This window comes from Scardinius erythrophthalmus (assembly GCF_964197995.2).
Source record: "Scardinius erythrophthalmus genome assembly, chromosome: 5".
Lineage (NCBI taxonomy): Eukaryota > Metazoa > Chordata > Actinopteri > Cypriniformes > Leuciscidae > Scardinius > Scardinius erythrophthalmus.
Genome location: NC_138225.1, coordinates 44,185,834 through 44,208,985, shown reverse-complemented (window position 1 = coordinate 44,208,985; position 23,152 = coordinate 44,185,834). Strand labels below are relative to the sequence as shown.

General features: G+C 37.4%; 2 protein-coding genes across 4 annotated transcripts; one reads left to right on the top strand and one right to left on the bottom strand.

Annotated features, from left to right (window-relative positions):
• Positions 1 to 2,179: 2,179 nt before the first annotated feature.
• Positions 2,180 to 8,883, bottom strand: mrm1 (mitochondrial rRNA methyltransferase 1 homolog). The gene is made up of 5 exons (XM_081366618.1): positions 7,944 to 8,883; positions 7,690 to 7,783; positions 6,362 to 6,482; positions 3,666 to 3,785; positions 2,180 to 2,969 (listed from the first exon to the last, which is right to left on the bottom strand). The coding sequence occupies exons 1-5, from the start codon at positions 8,762 to 8,764 to the stop codon at positions 2,926 to 2,928; spliced, it is 1,200 nt and encodes a 399-aa protein (XP_081222744.1). The 5' UTR covers positions 8,765 to 8,883; the 3' UTR covers positions 2,180 to 2,925.
• Positions 8,884 to 9,313: 430 nt separating this feature from the next.
• Positions 9,314 to 18,996, top strand: mks1 (MKS transition zone complex subunit 1). Of its 3 annotated transcripts, none has more exons than XM_081366615.1 (18): positions 9,314 to 9,557; positions 9,958 to 10,085; positions 10,207 to 10,259; positions 10,358 to 10,513; positions 11,517 to 11,614; positions 11,712 to 11,840; positions 12,192 to 12,296; positions 12,380 to 12,488; positions 13,516 to 13,572; positions 13,689 to 13,731; positions 13,907 to 13,969; positions 14,590 to 14,660; positions 14,740 to 14,809; positions 14,951 to 15,058; positions 15,821 to 15,954; positions 16,028 to 16,110; positions 16,206 to 16,303; positions 18,715 to 18,996. In XM_081366615.1, the coding sequence occupies exons 1-18, from the start codon at positions 9,481 to 9,483 to the stop codon at positions 18,816 to 18,818; spliced, it is 1,686 nt and encodes a 561-aa protein (XP_081222741.1). In that variant the 5' UTR covers positions 9,314 to 9,480; the 3' UTR covers positions 18,819 to 18,996. The 3 variants fall into 3 exon arrangements, with proteins under 3 accessions (XP_081222741.1, XP_081222743.1, XP_081222742.1); XM_081366616.1 differs by having other exon boundaries at positions 9,333 to 9,557; positions 9,958 to 10,120; XM_081366617.1 differs by lacking the exon at positions 11,517 to 11,614 and having other exon boundaries at positions 9,329 to 9,557.
• Positions 18,997 to 23,152: the final 4,156 nt, after the last annotated feature.

The following is a 23,152-nucleotide window of genomic DNA, read 5'->3' as shown; positions in this document are numbered from 1 at the left end:
AGAGGGTACATAAGACAAACAAGGTTGGGATTCAGTGGTCTAAATGATCTATTGTGATCACTAATACAAATCAACAGATCTGTCCAACTAACTATTGGAAGGGATTAACAAATTGGCTGCTTGATGAGACACATCAGCATATAGCAGTTTCTGTCACAAAGACCTTTAGATCATTCTTCCCTGTAAAAACAATAGAGTGCTTCATTACATTCAATCTAATATCTCCCTCTCCCCTGCAGCTATGGGTAAAATGAAAGAGAGGTCTAACTGTCTATAGTATTAGCTGCTTAATCGTCCTGTCCTGCTCCCCGCAGGCGTGCCAATCGTGCACATTTTAGTTTAATTGTAAACCATCTTGGTCCATAACCTGCAGTCAGCACCTCGCTGTGAAGCGTGAAGGGAAATGGAGGTGTGAGATATCTATTCAGTGAACTTTACGTAAATGCTGCTAGATGTTACTGGTCTAGCACCAGCCTCCGTGTGTCAAGCCCTCATCTTTAATTCTCACAGCAATAAAAATCAATGCCGATGTCTACTATAGTCAACGCAGAGGTATACCTACTAATATACTATATATGCAGTGCCACCTGCTGAACTAACTTAAGTACTGCTTATTAGTTGGAATACATCAGCTATGCGCTCATGGGCTAATATTTATTCCATTTCTGCAGTGTATATATATTCAGAAATGACCTTCATTTCCACTGTGAAAAATGAACCATGACAAATGAACGTCTTTTTCTTGACTAATCTTATGATCAGACCAAGGGGTCATTGTTTTTTTGGTTAGCATGCCCATTATCTACAAGTTAGCCTACTACTGCTTATTGTTGTATAATCCATACTATTTCAATTTTTATTTTTGCAACGAGGCAGTAAACAGTACAGAATGCATTAAATTACTGCCTAACATTACCAGGATTTCCACTACCATTAAAAAATTTGAGGTCGTAATGTTTTTAAAATGTTTTTGAAAAAAGTCACTTTACTTTTCCTCACCAAGGCTGCATTTATTTGATCCAAAATACTATTTAAAATAACTGGTTTATGTTTGAATATATTTTAAAATGTAATTTATCCCTGTGAAGCAAAGCTGAATTGTTAGCAGCTATTACTCCAGTGTCACATGATCCTTCAGAGATCATTCTAATATGCTGATTGGTGCTCAAGTAAAATAATAAAATCATTATTATTATTAATGTTAAAAACAGTTTCTTAAAGGGTTAGTTCACCCAAAAATTTAAATTATGTCATTACTCACCCTCATGTCGTTCCAAACCTGTAAGACTTTCGTTCATCTTCGGAACACATGAAGATCTTTTTGATGAAATCTGAGCTTTTGCTGCTACGCAACTACCACTTTGAGGCTTCAAAAAGTTCATAAAGAGATTGTAAAACTAATCCATATGAATTGAGAGGTCCAAAGGTAGTCCGAATTATCTGAAGAGACTCGATCACTTTACTTGATGAACAGATTGAATTTAGGCTTTTATTCACATATAAACATTGATCAGCGAACATAAACAGAAGCTCAACCGAACCTGCTTGATGCATGAGAATAAACCTCATTGGCTCTTGTGGAAGCTCAAACGTGCTGCGTAACACAAGAATGAACCTCATTGGTTCTCGCACGTCAAGCGAACATGTTTGAGCTTCTATGTGAATAAAAGCCCAAATTCAATCTGTTCATCATATAAAGCAACCGAGTTTCTTAAGAAAATTCGGACTAAACCGTTCAATTCACATGGATTATTTTATGATCTCTCTGTGAACTTTTTGAAGCGTCAAAGTGGTAGTTGCATTGCTGTCAATGGAGGGACATAAAGCTCTCTGATTTCATCTGTGTTCTGAAAATGAACGAAAGTCTTACGTGTTTGGAACGTCGTGAAGGTGAGTAATTAATGACAGAATTAAAATTTCTGGGTGAATGAACCCTTTAAAAAAATGTCAGGATTATTTGATTAATAGAAAGTTCAAAAGAAATAGAAACATTTGACATTAAATGTCTTTCCCGTCCCTTTTGGTCAATTTAATGCATGCTTGATAAATTAAACTATTAATTTCATAAAAAATGTAGTGTCCCAAAACTTTTGAATAGTAGAGTATATACAGCACTACCCCTACATTTTGACGCCAAATTGTTAAAATGCATTGCAAGCTCTTTAAATATACAAATATTTGTAACATTTGCTGCTTTATTGTCACATAGGTGCACTAGCCTCAACAAGCATCCTACAAAGCTCAGAGATATATTTGAAGAGTAAAACGTAGTAGTTGTATATTTCTGTAGCTCCAGTCAAACAGAGCATGTAGCAACTCAGCAACACCAAGGTCAAAAGTTTAATTCACAGGGAATGCATGAACAGATAACTTGTATACCTTGAATCTGCAAGTCACTTTGTATGAAAGCAACTGCAAAATCCATCAATGAAAATGTACAGCATGTGTCAACCGGGTATATAAACTGCAAATAGTTAACTACATATTCAGCTTTCATGGGAATTTTCAAAGAATGATCAATAAACATAACCATCTACAGCATATTTATTTAAAATGAAATTAACTTGGATTTCCATCCATTTTCATGTGGTAAATGTTTACAGTGATAAAGCACTTATCTAATTAACATGTTTCAGGAACAAGATGAATAATTAAACATTACACCTCTGTTTTTAGAAGCACAATTTCCCAGATGATTGGAGACCCTGTAAAGTGCAGGTCTTGTATCAAAAAAGGTGGTCATAGTCAGTAACTTGACCAAAATGCATCTACACCCTCTCTTTATCTGATCAATGGGCCTCTCCAGACTCTCAGACTGTTAATTGATGAAGTAATCCAGTCATTAATCACTGTAGGGGGCTAATGAGAGACATCTGAGTAAATCATGCTGATGCCTTGTCCTTGTTGCCATCATCATCATCATCATCAGCTTCCTGTGCGTGTGGACAGAAGAGAGTGCAGCAGGATGCCTGGAAGAAGGAAAACACGGAAATATGAAGATAAAATCATGTCAAAGAATTGCATGCGCAGGGTAAGATTTGTGAAAGTGTACATACGATTGCAAGCGTAAATTTAATTTGCATGCGCAAGAGAAGATTTGTAAAGGTGTAAATCGCCTTTCAAGTGTAAGAAAAAAATATTTGCAGAATTTTACTGTTATTCGTAAGTGCAATTCATGTATTGTGAAACTGCAGCTTCATGCTAACGCAAAATAAATAGGATCTCTATTCTTCTGACTTCCATTTTTCCGCACTTACAATTTTGGCACGGTTTTTGCGCACAAATACGGCCAAAAGCATTGCAGGCCTGTGAACAACAATTTGCGAGCGAAAACAACTGAGTCATGAACTGCAAAGCAGATTAATTGCGTAATTTATTGTGTTTGTGTAAAAAAATTAACTGTTGCAAATGTCTAAATGACTTCTTGTGTGCATGGGGCAAAAAAGTTCCCGAAATAACCCGATCTGTACAGTTGCGTCTTTCTTTTAGCTGCGCTTAAACACGCCAATCGCCAGAACACATCTTATTCTTCATTTGGCTCCAATAATAAACCTTTACAGGTGATGCTATTCATTTTTAATTTTTGATAATTTTTTATTTAATTAAATTCATTTATATATATTTACAAAAAATCCTCCTGAGCTGTGGTTCTAAGGAACACATACCTGTGGCTACAGACACATTGAGTGATTCTACTCCAGGGTGCAGGTGTCTGCGTGGAGGGATGGTGAGCAGGATATCACACAGCTGACGCAGGTCTGGAGACAGACCGTCACCCTCTCCACCTGACAGCACAAGCAGAGACAAGTCAAGTCAAGTCAAGTCAACTTTATTTATATAGCGCTTTTCACAATACAGATTATATCAAAGCAGCTTCACAGTATTAAATAAAATAGTACATCAGTGTATGTTTCTGGTGTAAAACATCCACGTTTGGTAATGCAGATCAATAGCACTGTTGAATCGATTAATCAAATTAAGTATCCCCAACTGAGCAAGCCAAAGGCAACAGTGGCAAGGAACCGAAAAACTCCATTAGGTGACCTAATGGAGAAAAAAAAAAACCTTGGGAGAACCCAGGCTCAGTCGGGGGCCAGTTCTCCTCTGGCGTTTATGAAGTAGAGACCGGATTTAACTGTAAGATTAAAATATTATATGAATGCCTGGCTGAAGAGATGCGTCTTTAATCTAGTTTTAAACTGGGAGAGCGAATCTGAGCAACGAACAGTATCAGGAAGGCTATTCCAGAGTTTTGGTGCTAAATGTGAAAATGCTCTCCCTCCTTTGGTGGATCTGGATATCCTAGGTATGACCAGAAGCCTCGAATTTAGTGATCTTAAAGAGCGCGATGGATTATAGGGCGATAGAAGATCCGTTAAATAAACTGGAGCTAAGCCGTTTAGGGCTTTATAAGTCAGTAGCAATACCTTGTAATTAATACGGAACTTTATAGGTAACCAATGTAGTGATGATAAAATTGGTGTTATATGGTCAAACTTTCTTGATCTAGTAAGAACTCTAGCGGCGGCATTTTGGACTAACTGTAGCTTGTTTATTGAGGATGCAGGACAACCAGCTAATAAAGCATTACAGTAATCTAGTCTCGAGGTCATGAATGCATGAACTAGCTTTTCTGCATCAGAAACAGATAGCATGTTACGTAATTTAGCAATATTTCTAAGGTGAAAAAAGGCTGTTTTTGTAACATATGAAATATGATTTTCAAAAGACAAGTTACAATCTAATATAACACCCAGGTCTTTTACTGTAGAGGATAAAGTAACAGGACACCCTACTATGTTAAAGTTGTATTGAAGGAGGTTTTGTGGGCGGTTTTTTGAACCGATAAGTATTACCTCTGTCTTATCTGGATTTAATAAAAGAAAATTGTGCGTCATCCAATCTTTTATATCTTTAACACACTCTGTCAATTTGGATAATTTAGCGTTTTCATCCGGCCGTGATGAAATATATAGTTGAGTGTCATCAGCATAACAATGGAAACTAATTCCATGTTTCCTTATAATATTTCCAAGTGGCAGCATATATATTGAGAATAATAGAGGGCCTAACACAGATCCTTGCGGCACTCCATAGTTTACTGGAGTTATGATCGATTTTTCTCCGTTTAAATAGACAAAATGGTAGCGGTCAGATAGGTATGATCTGAACCAGCTTAATGCTTGTCCTTGAACACCGGTATAGTTTTGTAGCCGATCTAAGAGTATTGTGTGATCTATAGTATCGAACGCAGCACTAAGATCAAGTAAAACTAGTATTGAGATACAGCCTTGGTCAGAAGCTAAGAGTAAATCATTTGTGATTTTAACGAGCGCAGTTTCAGTGCTATGATGCGGCCTGAACCCATACTGAAACTTTTCATAGGTGTCATTTTCTTGCAAGAAAGAGCCCAGTTGGGCAGACACAACTTTTTCTAATATTTTGGACATAAAAGGAAGATTTGAAATGGGTCTATAATTTGCTAGGTTATTTGGGTCTAATTGTGGTTTCTTAATTAGTGGTTTTATAACTGCCAATTTAAATGTTCTTGGAACATGACCTAAAGATAAAGACGAGTTAATAATATTGAGGAGAGGCTCTTCCACTATAGGTAACACTTCTTTCAATAGTTTAGTTGGTATGGGATCTAATAAACATGTTGTTGTTTTAGAGGAAATGATAAATTTATTTAACTCTTTTTGTTCTATAGTTGTAAAGCACTGTAATTGTTCTTGCGGGGTGATAATCGAGGCTGAATTATAAGGCGCGATTGAAGATTGAACGTTTACAATTGTGGATCTGATGTTTTCTATTTTCTCAGTGAAAAAATTCATGAAATCATTACTACTAAACTGTAACGGAATATTTTGTTCAGGTGACGCTTGTTTATTTGTTAGTCTAGCCACGGTGTTAAATAAGAACCTAGGATTGTTTTGGTTATTTTCTATTAGTTTGCGGAGATGCTCAGCCCTGGCCGCTTTTAGGGCCTTTTTATAGCGTGACGTACTGTCTTTCCAAGCGATTCTAAAAACCTCTAAATTAGTTTGTTTCCATTTACGCTCTAAATTACGGGTTTCTCTCTTTAGAACACGAGTAGTATTGTTGTACCATGGTGCTTTAATTTTCTCTCTGACCTTTTTTAGTCTCATAGGTGCAACAATATCCCATTTTCCAGAGAGAACGGTGCTCATAGTGCTGGTTAGTTCGTCTAGTTCATCTGTTTGTTTAGGTTCAGGCAGCAGCTGAGACAGATCCGATAAACAATTTGAAAAATGATCTATGGTGGATGGAAGGACTAGTGTTTAAACAACACATAGAGAACAAAACAATTATCTGTCCGAATAAGTTCGAAAACACATACCCATTAACAGCAGTGTGGGTCTAGACATCTTGAAATCTGAACATGGCATAACAGGGGATTCCGGATTGCCTTCCTCTAATCCAACAGTGCCAACTACTTGCCAACCATGTTCTAATTTCACCTATAATGTGAAACAAAATTGGTTATAATGTTATAAAGATACAGTATGTTTCTCAAAAGGACTTGACAGACACAGTCTAAACCTCAACGGTTTTCTTTAACTGCCCTCTACAGATGGAAAGACTGTCAGATAATTCTCAAATGTTCCACTCCATTTGTAAACTAAACCAAGGTTTACAAAGGTTTTGATGCCATGTATGATGAACACCTTGCAAATGACCTCCTTCCTAAAATATAAAGTCATGTTTTAATACAAGTTATACATTTTAATGCATAAAAATGACTGCATTACATTAATTGACTGTAATACTGTCACTGTTTGAAGATTTGCTTTTATTTGTAACTATGAAACAGTCCCACCATGATTTCACTTTCTGGTTTTTGGGGACTTTCAGGACTTCTTTCCAGTTTTTGTCCCCCAAAAAGACAGAATTTGCATTTCTCAAAAATTGTGTTGATATTTGCAACATTTTTGTGTTGATTTGCAGGGGGAAAAAACACCAACAATCATTATCTACTTATAGAGTTAGCATTAGTGAAAGGAGCAGTTACCTGTAAACCTGAAAAATTACTGAAATAAACTGTAAACAGGTTGAAAAAAACAAAAGACAAGTGTAGATGGCAAATTAATGATTTGGAGAGATCACTTGGAAATATTAGCCTAAATATTACCAAAAAGAACTTTCCTTTCCTTTTAAAACACCATTTCTTATATAACCTGATGGGTGTCAAAAGTCCCAGTGCTCCATGTGGCTGATCCATCCCTGCTCATTTTACAGAAGAATTCACTGCACTTGAACATGTATTGATCAATTTGTTTGAGCTCAGAATTATATATTTTGATTAGCTAGTATTGCTTTTCCCCCTTGGGGATAATTATTATAAGCTGTCACAAATAATGTGGCGGTTAGTAGAATTTGCTGTTTATTTTCACGATTGCACAATCCTGGAGGGACTGATCACAAACTTTGGTTGTCACAAGAAAGAATACACAATTATTCTCATGATTTCCGACGAGTATTAAGAAAGCAAAACATTTTTTTTTTACTTTATTCCTCCAAACAAAACATCTTTGCGGCCCCCTATAGGAATCCCTGGATCCCAGTTTGTAAAACCTTGGACTAAACCACAATTGTATTATTTGACTGCCCTCTACAGGCCACACATGTAAACACAGTGAGGTGAAGTGGATGGATCAACTTCCAGACCTTTATCATATCTTTCAAGTTTCTGTAGCCAAACACCTCCATGATCTCCATCACACCAGCGCTGGCTTTACTCACTGTGGGCGTCAGAGGACAGCTAACAAAAAAGAGAGCAAGTAATCAGAAGCAAAGTACAGAGTTCGTTCAAAGATTAAGTTAAAAGCATATTTTGATCATAACTAGGCTGTTATGTTGTTTTAGATCCTACAGTCCATATTATGACGTAATAAACACAAAAAAGCCTTTTTTCACTCCACCTGTTTTGAATGCTGCAGACAATCCGATCCACTCCCAGGAAGTACGCAGACCGCAAAATGGCTCCAAGATTCATCGGATCCTGCACCCCATCCAAAACCAGCCATAATGCCCTGTGATTCCTCGCCTCATGAGATGTTATTGGTCTTTCCACGTTGAGAAACTCAAGAGAACTTGCCTGCAGACACAATCCCTGGTGCACCTTTCCACCAGACATCTTGTCAAGTGTTTGCTTGCTGACTCTCTGTATCTGCACACCACGACTGACAGCCTCCTGACAGACCTTCAAAATCACATCTCTCTGCGGGCCCTCGCTGTTCTTCACAAAGAGACGACTCAGCCTCCTTCTACCCTGAGTGAGGGCCAGCAAACAAGGGCCCACCCCGAACACAATCTCAAACTGTTCTTCATTTGACTCGGAGTCTTTTTGGATATGCCTCAAAATCTTTCTGGTTTCTGACTCACTGAAATCATCAAACCTCAGTTTCTGAAGATCTGATGACAATTTTCTCTCTGTTTTTGAAGACGGAGCTGCATGAGATTCTCTCCTCTGTGTTTTTGTTGATTTGAGAAAATCATCTCTGGTAGCAGCATATTTACGCTCTCTAGACACAAATGTCTTTTTGAGTTTATTAGAGGTAAATCTCTCATCTGACTTTGAATCACTATCTCTTGGAAAGAAAAGTGCTCTTGTGCAAGTATAGGCTGCATGTTGTGTTAAAGATGCTGGTGTAATATATAATTCATTCAGTCCAGCCAAACATCTATTCCTAGTTCGGTTTGAGACTCTGAAGACTTGGATACTTGTTTTCCATACCTGCATATTTGCCTTTAATAACTTGGTAAGGTATGCTTTAATAAAACTGCTTTAACCAGCTTAAGGTAGTTTGCTGGTTTCAAACAGTCTGGCTTTATGTTTTTTATTTCTCCACTGGTCAGTCTGGTAGACCAGCTGACTGACTTGCAAAACCAGCTGAACACCAGTCTAGCTAAGAGCAGCAAACCTGGTTTAAGAAGTTAGATGCAGCTGCTAACCAAAAAGCTAACTTGCCCTTCAGGATCAAAGTATCAGCAACGTTATTTAAACATTAAATGAATCAGAAATGTCTATATTATTAGCATGCGATATATAAAAAGAACCGACCTCAAGCATATCTAAACAACTATGTTCGTTGTTCAACATCAAATACAACCATGTGGAACAGCTTCCAGTTCATTAGCAGTTGTCATGTGGATGTGAAGCGTGGAGTGTTTTTACAACCGCTTCTGCTCCCAGATCAGCTGTGGCTACTGGTCCCTTTGCTGTGTAATGCTTCAGAAAGCAGCTCAGGCTGATTTGAGAACAGCGTATTTATATCCGTACCAAGCATGCGCACAATTGACTTCCGGCTTCTTCCGTTTGGTGTTACCATGCAACGAGACCCGAGTGTACTTCCTACCCGAGTATTATTATTAAAAACGTATCAACTTTAGTAACCGATGCAGATGGTACAATAAATCTAAAGATTTTTTTTTCTTTTCTGAGGCTGAGTGTCAGATATGGCCGACGGCTGGTGCACGGACACCGGAGAATCGGTTTACCGTTCCCGGGATGCAGTTAAAAACTTACGCATACGGTAAGTCACGTCGCTTGAGTGTACTGTACTGTACTGTACCCGACATTTATAACAAAAGTATACTCAGTATTAAATACATGATAATGTCTTTTGGACATGGGAGTACCGTGCTATTCCTGGAATTGCCATGCAGTACCATGTAAAACCATGGTAAATTAATTTCAGTTCCATTATATATCGAAGTAACGTTACCACGGTTTTGCCATCTCTACTGCACCATAACAAATAAGAGATTTATACAAATAAAAATAAAAAAAGAGATGGGGGAAAATGATTATAAAAAGATTACTAAATAGATTACTTACATTATACATGGTAGGCTACTCCAAGTCACTAAAAAGTACTATTGTATTATGCCTAAAAACATGGTATTACCATGGTTCTTTTTGTTACTTTTTAGAGTGCGTATACAGCGTGTGACCTCGACAGCTGCTCTGTCTCAACACCTTCATCAGCAAATGATTTCTCAGCAGGAAAGAGGAGTTATAGAGCTAGACACCTTCAGCTCTCATACACAATCAGCCTCCAGTATGTGAAAGACATGGATATAAACCTGTTAAAAAGTAGTCACAACTATTTACCTGGTATATTGTGGATAATATTTTTATAATATTGTTTATAATATTTTCTCTCTCTCATTCTAACACAGCCACTGATGAGGAGGAACTGGTGGTTGGTTGGCAAGAGAAGTTCTTCAGCCAGGTAGGAGACTAGTGAGGGCAAAGATGTGTGCTAGATAGTCGGCAGGTTACCTGTTTTCATGGTGTATCTGATGAGTTCTGCTTGCTATTCATGTGCAGTATGAAGTGGACCTTTACCAAACAGAGTCAAACTGTCAAACACCACTGGAGCGCCAGTATCACACAGAAATCACGGCAATTGAAAGATCCAAAAGAAGGCAAAACCAGCGCATTTTCACCTACACAGACTTTGATCGCTTTTCCAAATGGGAAGAGGTTGGTTGACTACTGTTTGCTTTTTTTAAACTAAAAAAAAAACATACCCAGGTCATAATCCACCACGAAAAAAAAAAACAATGTTGGTAGCGTTTTATTTTATAGTCCTGTTCCCCATGTACATATTATGTACTTATTATAGTAATTACAATAACTAGGTACTAACCATGAACCTACCTCTAAACCTAACCTTAACACATGTATTTACCTTATATTACCCAGTACTTTAAGTACACTTATGTAAAATAAAGTGCCCTTTATTTCTCACTTACAGTGTCCCTGTTACAAATCTTTATGAATTTTTGTCCATACAATGGAAGTCAATGGAAATCTAAACTATTACCAGTTACCAACATTCTTTTAAAAAAATGTCTTCTTTTGTGTTACACAGAAGAAAGAAAGAATTTTGGGGTGAACTATTTGAGGATGTTTTTCATTGTGCATTGCATTGTCATGACAATATGAGAAATTAAGAATTGACATAAAAATAATGTCACAATACAAAATATCTTAATGTTTCTAAATTAGGCTTTATTTTCCTAAAAGTCACCATGAAAGCAGAATTGTTGAATTGTAATTGTTTATGGAATATTCCATCATTAATGATTTATCCATGCAGATGATTTATTTTATTTTTTTAATGAATGTGCCCTCGTAGTCCTTAAAATAAGTTCCCCTTCCTCTTGCAATGACACAAGGTCACTCACATGACATCACAGCAATAGCAAACCACAGCAATCCAAGTAATTCCCGATGGACAAAATCATGTCCCGCCCTACATTCCACTTGGTTAAACGTCACGATAGGGAAGAAAAGGCTATCGCGACTTCCGTTTCATGCTTGCTTGCTTCAAGCTAAATCTAATTTCTTACTAATAAATAAATATTTGCGGTGAAAAAATTACCCAGACATGATTTCGACAGGTTTGGTGAGATTCACCAGTAGATATATAGACACATACTGTATGTTTTATAGCTTTCTGAAGTTGTGATTTTATTGGCAGCAAGCTCAAAGTATGCTGACCCCAGCTCAGTCAGTACCAACCTTCTTAGCAGAACGCATGGCCAATGTTAGACACAGGAGACAAGAGAGACGTCCTGTGTAAGTGTACAGTTTCTGTAAAAGATGTAGCATATTTTGGAAGTTTAGAAGATTTACCTGTACATAATTTTTATTTTTATTTTTTTCCATAATTTAGAGAGTCTAATGTTCCCAAGTCGCGTTTAATCACATGGGAGCCTTCAGAGGAGTTCATAAAGAACAGCCACATCATCAACACACCAGTGCAGACCATGCACATCATGGGAGATCTTGGGCCTTCTGGCAAGTAAGTGAGACAATGATACTCTTCAATAGCCACTTAAAAGGGTCACATCATACATTTTATTATAATTAATTTAACTTGAGGTCCACTTATCATGTTATTTAAGGTATTTTGCATCCAAAATGCATTATGTAGTTCAATATCACCATTTTCAACCAGCTGGACAATTTTTCTACTGCACCTTTAAGACTTCTATGCAAATTATCTTCAGAAACGTTACAGACAAACTCCTTTATTTTACTCTTAAGTTCAAGAATTAGATTTTTATAATATGAGTCTTAAAGTAATGTGAAATAAACAGACAAGAGAATGAGATCTGATCTATCAACTGACTGAGCTGACTGTGTTTTATAGGTTGGGCCTGAAAGAGAATGAATATGTATTATGCACAATAAAAGCAGACGGTAATGGAGTAATCACATTAAAACCAGACTTAAACAACAACAGAGGAGCCTACAGGCAAGACCCACCAATTTCTATCAATTTCTCTTTAGAATAATGTGACTTCATTGTGAAAAGTATTTGACTGTCTTTCACTCCAGGCTGGAAACAGAGGGGGAGAAGAGGGAGGTGTGGAGGCTGTATCTGGAGAATGCCTCATCAGACATTCATGCGGAGGAGAAAGAGAGAGAGCAGCGCATGTACAAAGATGTATGGCCAATTCCCCTTGCTTAGGATTGGTGGTTTATCACACGGTTTAGACCAGGGGTGTCCAATCCTGCTCCTGGAGGGCCACTGTCCTGCAGAGTTTAGCTCCAACTTGCCTCAACACAAACTCTGCAGGATCAAGTTTGGACACCCCTGGTCTAAACTTTTAGCTCCTGTTCCAAACCCTAGAGAGCTGAAATGGAATCTCATATGTGACTGACTTGAAACACTCCTCCTTAGCAATGATTGGTAACGGTCATGCACTTACACTACACAAATAGGGGTCATTCATAGTTGATTCACAAAATGTCACAAATTAGAATTAACTTTTTTTCTGTTGACACTTCCCTGCACTGGATATAATTATGTAATGTAAAATGTTTATATTTGAGTTACATTAAAATAAACTATGTTCGCCATCTGGGCAATTGGTTTTGGAATTTCCATATCTGCAAAGGATAAATATGATATTTTGGCCTTGGATTTTGACTAAAACGTTGTGTCAAGGTGTCATATAAGGCAAAAAGGTTTTATTTTATTTATTAAAAATAATTTCCGTTTTCTGAAATAAAACTAAATATAAATATTAGATGGGAAAAAAAATAGAAATGTTACAATTGAGGAAACTGAAATAAAATAGGTTTAAGTGTAAGAACTAAAATCTAAAAGCAAATAAGAAAATACTTCTTAAAAACTTAAACTAAAATTCGAATAACAGAAAATAGAAGCTAATTCAAAATCTGAATAAATACTACAGCAGTATAACACTGTTTGGAGCTTGACTGTTTGCATCACCCTTCGCTTTGGGAGTGTACCTACACAGTTTGGAACATAGTCCCAGTGTGACAATTCTTGGTTACTTTTTAGTAGACTCTGCTCATCAAAGCATCTTAAACTTGACTTACTGTACAGAGAGCGTCCCTGGAGCAGTATGGAATTCATTGGCTGGCCCAAGGCTCATTGTTGGATTGCTTAACCCTGTCTGGTGGATTCATCATTCTCACACATTTCTTTCTTTCTTTCTTTTTAGCTGTACACACGTCACAAAGATTATCTCAACAGCCTGGTTGGCCAAGACTTTGAGATGGTAAGAATTCTAATTATTATCCAAATGTCATAGTATTAGAAAAAAAAACTGTTTAAATTATAATCCAAATAAAAAAGGTAAACCTTTCATTCTGATTCTCCAAAAACTTCCTTTAGCCACCTCCTGGGATACTTCGCCTGATTGTAAATGGAGAGATTGGTGAGTATAACAGTTATAATAAATTAAAAATGAGGCCAGATTTACAGGGGGAGGAAGCAGTACAACATCAATACATTATATGCATGCTTAAATTGTACAGTGTCTCCAATATATTTTACATTTTTAACTGGGTCTCAAATGTTACTGATCATAATATGGCAATTTTTCTCTTTAGTTTCTGCTCAGGGTTATGCGTATGACAATCTTTACATCCACTTCTTCCTGGATTTACCAAACAGTAAGTCAATCTACTCTCATACACACAGTGGCAACCATTATTTAAACAGTTAAGCCACACTTATTAAATATACATGACATTGCTTTTGATGACAAAATCTAATGAAGTGACATTTATTTTAAAGAAAGCACAAGCACACTTTCCAAGCAAAGCATTTCACAAAAATGTTTGATAAGTTTTAAATGATAAAACAATAGTTATTCTTAACAAAAAAAAGAACATGCATTCAGACTGAAGATTTAAATATCATCATTTAATACTGTTTTTAGTATTATTACTTTTTATCAATATTCATAATCAGTAGTATTATGTATCTGTTTTATACTTTTTATATACATTCATAATCATTGTACTCATTGTATTTTGTGAAGATGTGGGAGAGACTTTGAGACTTTGAGTGTGTGCTGGAGAGTCCATTGTCTCTTCCTCCTATGTCTTATATAAAATAAATAAATAAGAGATCTCTTGGCAAAATCACTGGTGTCTGTTTCCATGAAATCAAACAACAGGGGAAAGCAAGATTTTTAAATCAACACAGACATTTCACGTTTTACTATATTTCGGTTTTGTGCATTTTCTGTCAGTAATTAATGGTGTTGTGATTGCTCTATATTCTTCAGGTTGGTCCAGTGTTCCCATTCAGTGTCTGTCTGGTGTGACTCAGACATGTCGCACACGCAGCATGGGAAAGGTAATCCGTCATTTTAGTTAACCCCATCAACTGGCTCTGTGTTCATGTAACTGTGGTAAGCATGTTCTCTGTTTTATAGGAGGATGTTGCCTTCTTCTCCTATCCATTCAGCTTTGAGACCTTCTTCCATAAAGAAGATGAATCTGATGGTGAGATCTTTGATTGCCTCAGAATATCTGTAACTAAAAAATGGAAAAATACTTTACATAGATAACTACCTGATATAAAAATAAAGTACCATTGTCAATACATTTTCAGTGAATAAACACAAGTGCTGATGTTCTGTGCAGGGTCATTATCCCAGTGGCCTGTGCTGTATTTCAAAGTCCTCTCACTGGATTTTTGGCAGCGCTATAGAACTGAGGGCTATGGATTCCTGGTCATTCCCTCAACGCCAGGTAGGAGTCGGACAGTCTTTTGTTATGAAGTATTGCATGGTGTAATATAGTCATATTCAATTCATCAATGAATTGTTCTTTTGATTCTGTTCATTTTAATGATGCATAACCAAATTCACAAAGCAAATATTTTGTTTAGGAGTAAAATTTTGATGTGAGTGACGTATTGGCACCATAAACATTAATAGTTTTTTTTTTTTTTTTTTTTACTTTTTTTGTGGGGGTTTGGGGGGGGGATTGAATTTACCTGCTAAAAACCATAAGCAGGTTTAAAATGAAAGTGACAGCATCAAATTGTAACACACCAATTTAAGTTAAAATGTAATTTCCTCAACACTAAGAAGAACAAACATTTATTCTGAGAATGAAGAACTGTATACTGAACTGTACTAATGCCCCAATTTGTAACCAGCATTTGAGAATCATTGAACTTTTGGGAGTAAAATTAGGATAATGGGTCGCATGGTCAAACTGGAAAACATACAACCATTCATTATAATATTTCTAATTCAAATACATGCTGTTCTATTTAACGCTCTATAAAGATATTGATAATAAGAAAACTGAAAGCAGGTATTTTACATTGTGTTTCAAAACATCACATAAAATAAAATCAACATAATAACTGCAGGATTAAACTAAATATTGACTGGGCTCTGGATATCATATATGAACTGTATTACAAGTCATTTTGTACAAGTAGGTTTTATAAAGTAGGCTATATTTGTATCAGCTTGTTCAATAGTGGCTTTATGCTCTCAGGGCGTCACAGAATGACTTGCCGCACATGGAGACCCCTCCAGCCCGGCACAGTGGCTGAACTGAGACGCTTCTTCATCGGCGGAGCACCTGAACTCGAGGACATCAGTTATGTCAGAGTACCTGGCACTTTCAAGGTGACTCATTATACATGTTGTGCTGTATTTTTGTATTAGCGTGTCCATTAATTCACTTTGCTTCTTTTTTTAGGGAGAGCGATTGAGTCGCTTTGGCTTTCGCACTCAAACCACTGGAAGTGTGACCTTTACTCTTAATTGTATCCAGCATGCCAGGTTGGCCAACACAATCAGTGAATCATGCATTTTGTTACTGCAGCAGTTACATTTTATCCCTTTGAGATTGTAAGTGCTTGCTGTACTTTATTCAGGGCTTTTGTTGATGCCAGCACCCTGAAGAAAAGGAGACAGACTGTTCTGGATCAGTTGGGAGGCCACAGTCAGCAGGGCTCTGTGTATAATGTTCTGGGTAAGGCAGGTCTAACTTGAGATAGGACTTTTATTGCTATTAATTAGTGCTGTTTGCTGAGGTAATTGCAAAGTAAGTACATGTTCATATTTAGGGTTAGGCATTTTAACAACCCCCTAATTGTTCCACTTATTTCGTCCCAATCTCACTCAAAAAATGATATGTTGGCTTTAATTAACTTTTTTTATGTCAACAGGTTCCACATAACTGGGTTACGTTAAACAAACATAATTTGTTCATGTAACTTAAAGGGATACTTCACCTCTGGGAAGATGAATGTGTATTTAAAATAGGTAATTTAAGTAGAAGAAATGTGAAGAAATTTTTTAATTTGGAGCTTTCTAGACTGAGAAAACCCAGAAAATGTATTTTTGGCTTATGTGGATGAAAGACAACAACTCCCAGAATGCACTTGCTTTGCTGCCTTAGGAGGCCACGCCTACCGGTAAGGGAGCGCAGTTGAAAACAAACAACAAGGCTAGCCTACGCGATGAGTTTGCCAGGGATTTAGAGATCGCCCAAAATGTCCGGGATTCGGCTTTTGCGTTCTACAGTCGCCATTCATCATGTTTACTGTGGCAAGCAGGACGAGGCTGACGGCCGCGGGAGAACGGCGCGAGGCCGGTGGCGTCATTACTGAGGCGCGCCGGGTCTCGCATCTCTCACGGAGGAGCAGGAATTTTCTAAGCAATGGTAAAACGCACATCAACCGATCACTTGTTTAGCGTTCATGTAAACACTACATTCAGATTCACCAATTGGAATGAATTCAGTTAGATTGAAACAAAAGGGGTGCATGTAAACAATGAATGGCGACCGCAGAATGCAAAAGCTGAATCCCGGACATTTTGAACTATCTCGCCCGCCGGACAAGTCCGGGAAAAGGAGGATGGTAACCCCTACTTACTCAGCTTTCTCCTACTATTCAGCTTTCTCCACAGAACAAGAGCCTGCTAGCTTAGCTTCCAAAGAAAGACGGCTGATACTGTGTACATTCTGTGAGTGAGATCCCACCCTCTATGGGCGGGCTGAAAACATGCGGAACAGCTCCATCTACTGGCTGTAGTCTTTAGCCTCTGGCCGATGACGATTGATGAAATGACGATTTTGCGCCATCGGAGGATTTTTTCCAGACAAAAAATACATAAATCTCTTGTCTCAGGGGGATATGAGGGTGGAAAGCACGGTAATTTGAAAATACTACAGGTTTTCTACTAATACAAAGCTTAATGCTAAATCCTGAAGTATCCCTTTAAACATCATGGAATGAAGTCATTTTAAGCGACCCATTTAAGTAGTCTCAAAGTGAATTTTTAAAGGCTCCCTGACATGATTCAGGTATTCATATTTATATATTCATTCATCAAAGATTCATTTATTCATTCATTCAAGATTTCATTTATTTTAGTGACACACAATTGAACTGATAGACTATAGCTAGCTATTTGCTATAGCACATATTAGTATCTTAAATGCTAAAATTGACATGCTCCTTCAGCCAAAGCAGTTGAAAATAACTGAAACAGTCCACACCCTAACGAAATGCTCCATTCTTCTCCACAATGGTAACCCACTGTAATTTAAATGGTTCTAATAATACCAATGTAATTGAACATTAAACACAATTACACACTATCAAGTCTTCCCCTTTTATCATTTTCTCAAAAAAAAACATAAAATAACACTTAATTTGTAACATTTATGCTCTCTTAATTCAACCTCTTTGGTTGAAAAAATTGGATTTTGTGATCAAAAAACACATTTTCAAGATTTGATTTAATCCGATAGCTGAAATCCTATCAGATTACTTTTGAACAACGGGACCTTGGTTTCTGTAAGTACAACAGTGTGAAAAGCAGCAGCTTTGGTGTTACAGCATAAGTAGCAAAAAAGTCTTGAATGCAGTCACATTAGCAAAAATTAATGCAGTCACGTTAATGAAATTTTAGCGTAATTGTTCGGCCAAAAGAAGGTCAGCAGTGTAGAGATGTATAAAACATTGTTCACACAGAAGTCACTTTCGAACTAAGCTCCTTTCTGTTGGTCAACGTGGCGAATTTACGCAACCAACGAAATTGCGCAAAATCCTATTAGAAGGACTGGATTTTGCCCACTGTGCAACAGTAAATGCAACTTTAGATGTACATTAAGGGAGAACCCAAAACATACAACTATACACCAGAATATCATAGTGACTTGGTGGGCTCTTGATTTGGGCCACCATCAATTCTGGTTGATTTCAGCAACCGTCCAGTAATGCCCTACTAACCACCCAAGATACTCTTGCATCATTGTACAGACTTCAGAAAATGTAAAAATCTAGTTTGTTTTGACTGAAGTACAGAATGACAATATATCAGATTTTGCAGGATATGTTTCTTTTCTGATTTGGTCTGTGTTTGTGATTTCAGAAGCGTTTCAGAGGGCCCATAAGCGCATGCAGGAGGCAAGAGAGACTTTACCCAGAGATCTCATCAATACCACAGCACAATTAAACTCTGAGTCTTCTGCATAGAAACATTATGTCTTGAACGTAATGCTGTTCATAGTATTTGTGTTTATATGTGTATATTTTTGTATTGAAATCTAATTTGTTTTTGGTTGCATCTTATGTAATTAGAATGTATTATGCATGTAAATCCTCATTATTTCTGTGAATAATTTGCTCAATAAAGACATGGTTTTTATACAGGATTGCTTAGTTAACTTATCAAGAGTGAGGATATATCAAAGAAATTCATATACACATACACATTTTTTTTTACACAAATGAATATAACATTTAACAATAGATGTACTTTTAAAATGTGGGCAAGAAACTTATTTGAACATTTTCAGTTTTGCAAGACAATAGTGGATCATGTTCAAAGTTAATGTCATAAACTTGAGGGGAAATGACATACATCCACTCAAATGGCTTTGAAAGAGTTGGTTGAAAGTAACTGCACAAAAGGTTCAGTTCTGAGAGAAGCTCAAGCACTTGATTTATAGTTTTCTAATGCAACTAGTGGGGACACTGTACGTGCACATGAAGGAACAGCAGAGGGCACCATTTAATCTATAAGCATAAGCCACACATCATAAAACTGAGAATTATGTTATTGTTACTTAGCTCTCTGCAGATTTATTCTCTACAATTTGTGCTGCTAAATTACATGACAAAGTTAGTAATACATTACACATTTAAGGTAATATAATCTGATTCCTTTTAGATTACTTTTGACCTAACTTGTTTATCACATTGATTTGAATAGGATAATCTTGTACTATATTGATATAAAACAACAATGAGAAAGAAAATATCTTCTATTCTCAGTAATCAACAAAATGAAGTACATTAAATATTGCATTATGTCAGGGACTGGGGTTCGTGATGGAACTGCAGGGGGTTTGTGTGTTTAATGTAAAGCTATTAAGTAATTAAATCATTAAAGTTTAAATTAATTATTTAAAAATAAAAACAAACATGAAATATTTTATTCGTTTACCTGCATGTGATGTGACCATTAACCGGTAACTTATCGCAGTGGGTACGCACTTCAAGTAAATATTGTGTCAAAGAGGTTCCACTGACAAAAAAAAGTTGGAGAGTTCCTGCATTACATGTAAATATGAAATAACATGTTTTATTCATTTTAATGTATTTGAAAAGCAAAAGCCTTCCAAAGACAGTAATGTGTGGTTAAATGACTCACTAAGTGATAATTCAAATTATTAATGTGATTGTTTGATTAAATATGCAATGTTACAATTTTGAGAAAACACTTGTTAAGAGTGAAATGATTTCTGTAAATCCAGTGATCAAATGCTGTGTGGGTCTCAGTTTTCAGTAGTGGCTGGTCTGTGTGTGCAGTTCCACAAACCTGGATGACCTTGTGAATGTATAAGCAGTAGGCTTTTTTTTTTTTTTTTTTTTTTTTGAAAGGAAATTTTAAAATATAACAAAAGTAGTAGTAATGAGTAAGTAGAATTATAAATAATTTTCTGCCATTGTGAGAATAACATGTAATCATGTAATCAATAAAGTACTTAATTTTTGGAATCTGATTTTGTAATGCAGATTACATGTAATCAGTTACTACCCAACACTTAAAGACACGCATGATCACACAGCCTTCACCTGATTTGGATGGATATAATGAGAACATAATGTCAGTTATCAGCACTCCTGTGTTCACAGCCCTTGAAGCAGGCACTTGGATTAAACAGAGCTTACTGTCCCTCAGACCACCTGTCCCTGTGTAAAGGGAAGCGAAGTGTGCAGACTCTTTGGGTAACATGCTTCTGTGTGAAGTGTTCTCCATTTTCATTCTTAAAAATAAAGGTTCTTAAATTTGTCAGGTATACGGTTCCATGAAGAATCTTTAAAATCCATGGAACCTTCCCACTGCACTCTTTGTAGAGGAAAAAGTTCTTTAGACTATATTCTTCACACTAAAAAATGGTTCCTCTGTGGCATTGCTGCAAAAAGCCCTTCTTAGTTCATCCTGGCACTTTTATTTTTGAGTGTGTTCTACAGAGTCTATTGCCATCTCAGAACTTCCCCAGTCAGTCCTGGCGCCTATACAGTAGCACCTGCTTCTCACGTCAAAATGTCAGAGTGCCACAGCACCACTGAAAACACAAGGCTTATTTAAAAACAAGGTTTATAAGTAAAGAATGTAGAACTTTACATTAAAGGGTTATTTCCGTAATAATTTACTCATGTTGTTCCAATTCCATAAGAGTTTAGTTTATTTTCAAAACACAAATTAAGGGATTTAAGATAATGTAATCTGTGTGTTACGTGTGAGCAGGTATGAGAATCCAAATGCAAGCACAAAAGTTTAACAAGAAACATTAACATAGAAAAACCAAGAACAAGAGTCTAATCCACAGTGAGCATGCTAGAGAGCAACGACAGGAACACACATACAGGAGCAATGACCGACAAACAACAACTGAAGCACAGAGGTTTAAATAAACAGGTTAAAAGGGGGCTGATTAGGGACAGGTGTTGGTGATCAGTTGTCATGGGAGCTAATGAGGATAACTACTACGACAAAAAAGGTACAAGACAAAACAGGAACCAAACACCGGAACTGAACACAGAAATAATGGGCAAAAATAAAAGTCCTTTCAAAACACAAGACACAGCAAAGGGTTTGTGACACACTGGTGGGACAGAAGTCCACCTCAGCGTCGCTGATGACCACCACCGCAGAGCAGGCAAGGCTGGAGTCCCCCAGAGCAGAGCAGACAGAGCCAGAGACCACCATGGTGGATCTGGCAGGGCTGAGTGAACAACAACAGAGAGCACAGAAAGGTCAGCGATGGAGACAGGCATGGGGTTCAAAATCTGCCTCATAGCCCATAACAGGGTTGGTAGAGAGTTCAAGAGTGCCCTCTGTGGTCATGTCCAGGCAAAAGGGAAGTTCAGGGATGACTTTGGTCATGTCTGGGTAGACAGGGAACTCGGGTATGATCTCAATGGTCGCATCAGGGCAGACAGGAAACTCGAAGACGACCTTCAGGGTCATGTCTGGGCAAACAGAAAGTTCATGAGCGACCTCCATGGTTGAATCCAGGCAGACAAGGAAGTTCATGGACTGGAACGGGCTGGAGAGCAGTGTATAGCCCAAACACACAAAATGGCCATTGCAGGGAGTACCGAGGACAAGGGGACAAACTCTGGGATGGACAGCTCAGGCACCGGCAGGTATGGCGTCTCTGGTATGGCGTCCGTGGCAGTTGGAGACTCTGGCGTAGCATACGTGACTAGTGATGTGACATTTGAACCGAGGCGTCGGAGCTCGTGTCGAGCATAAATGGGCGTGCCAGATGAAGCCGCGATTCGAGGCTTGTGTTGTTAACGAAGAAATCACGTGACTGATGACAAACGAAGCCTCATTTTCTGTCTAATCATGTGCGCGATTCATTTTGCGTGTCGGAATGTTCGAACGCTTACTTTACGAGTGAATTTTCATTCCGACTTATTCAATTACATTTTTTAAATACCCAGTCATTCAATTAATATAAATATACAAATTATAAAATATTTGCCATTTTAATTTCGTGTACAATATTCTTCTATTACATCATATTGATATTCACACTGACTTTAAATGCCACAGCTTAGTGGTTAAATGAATTTATCACAGAGAGAAATTCAACACACACACACTTATATTACACTTATGTTAGGCTTTTATTTGCACACGTAACATGAAACTATCTAGGGAATGCGTGGTGGCTGCTTCATCCGACAAAGCTTTTTTCACAGGGTTTTGGCTGCTTTATTTTTTGCTAAACACCAGATTTTTTGACAATCTTGAAGCTTTGAATCTATTCACGAAACAATCAGGGGAAAGCCTCAGTGCTTCATGAGGCTTCATTTGCTCATCACTATCCGTGACGGCTCGAGGTTCTGGCGTGGTGGCCATGTTGTGAACAGGCTCCGTAGTGGCAGACATGTTAGCTGAAGACTCAGGCGTGGCGGCCATCTTGGCTGAAAACTCAGGCGTGGCGGCCATCTTGGCTGAAAACTCAGGCGTGGCGGCCATCTTGGCTGAAGACTCAGGCGTGGGACACACATACAGGAGCAACGACCAACAAACAACAACTGAAGCACAGAGGTTTAAATAGACGAGTTAACAAGGGGCTGATGAGGGACAGGTGTTGGTGATTAGTTGTCATGGGAACTAATGAGGATAACTATGGCAACAAACAAGGTACAAGTCAAAACAGGAACCAAATACAGGAAGTGAACACAAACAATGTTTTGACAATTCCACATAACTTATTCTTTTCGGTTTCACTTTATTTTGATGGACCCTTTAACACATTCTGTTAATTATTAGTTAGTAAACG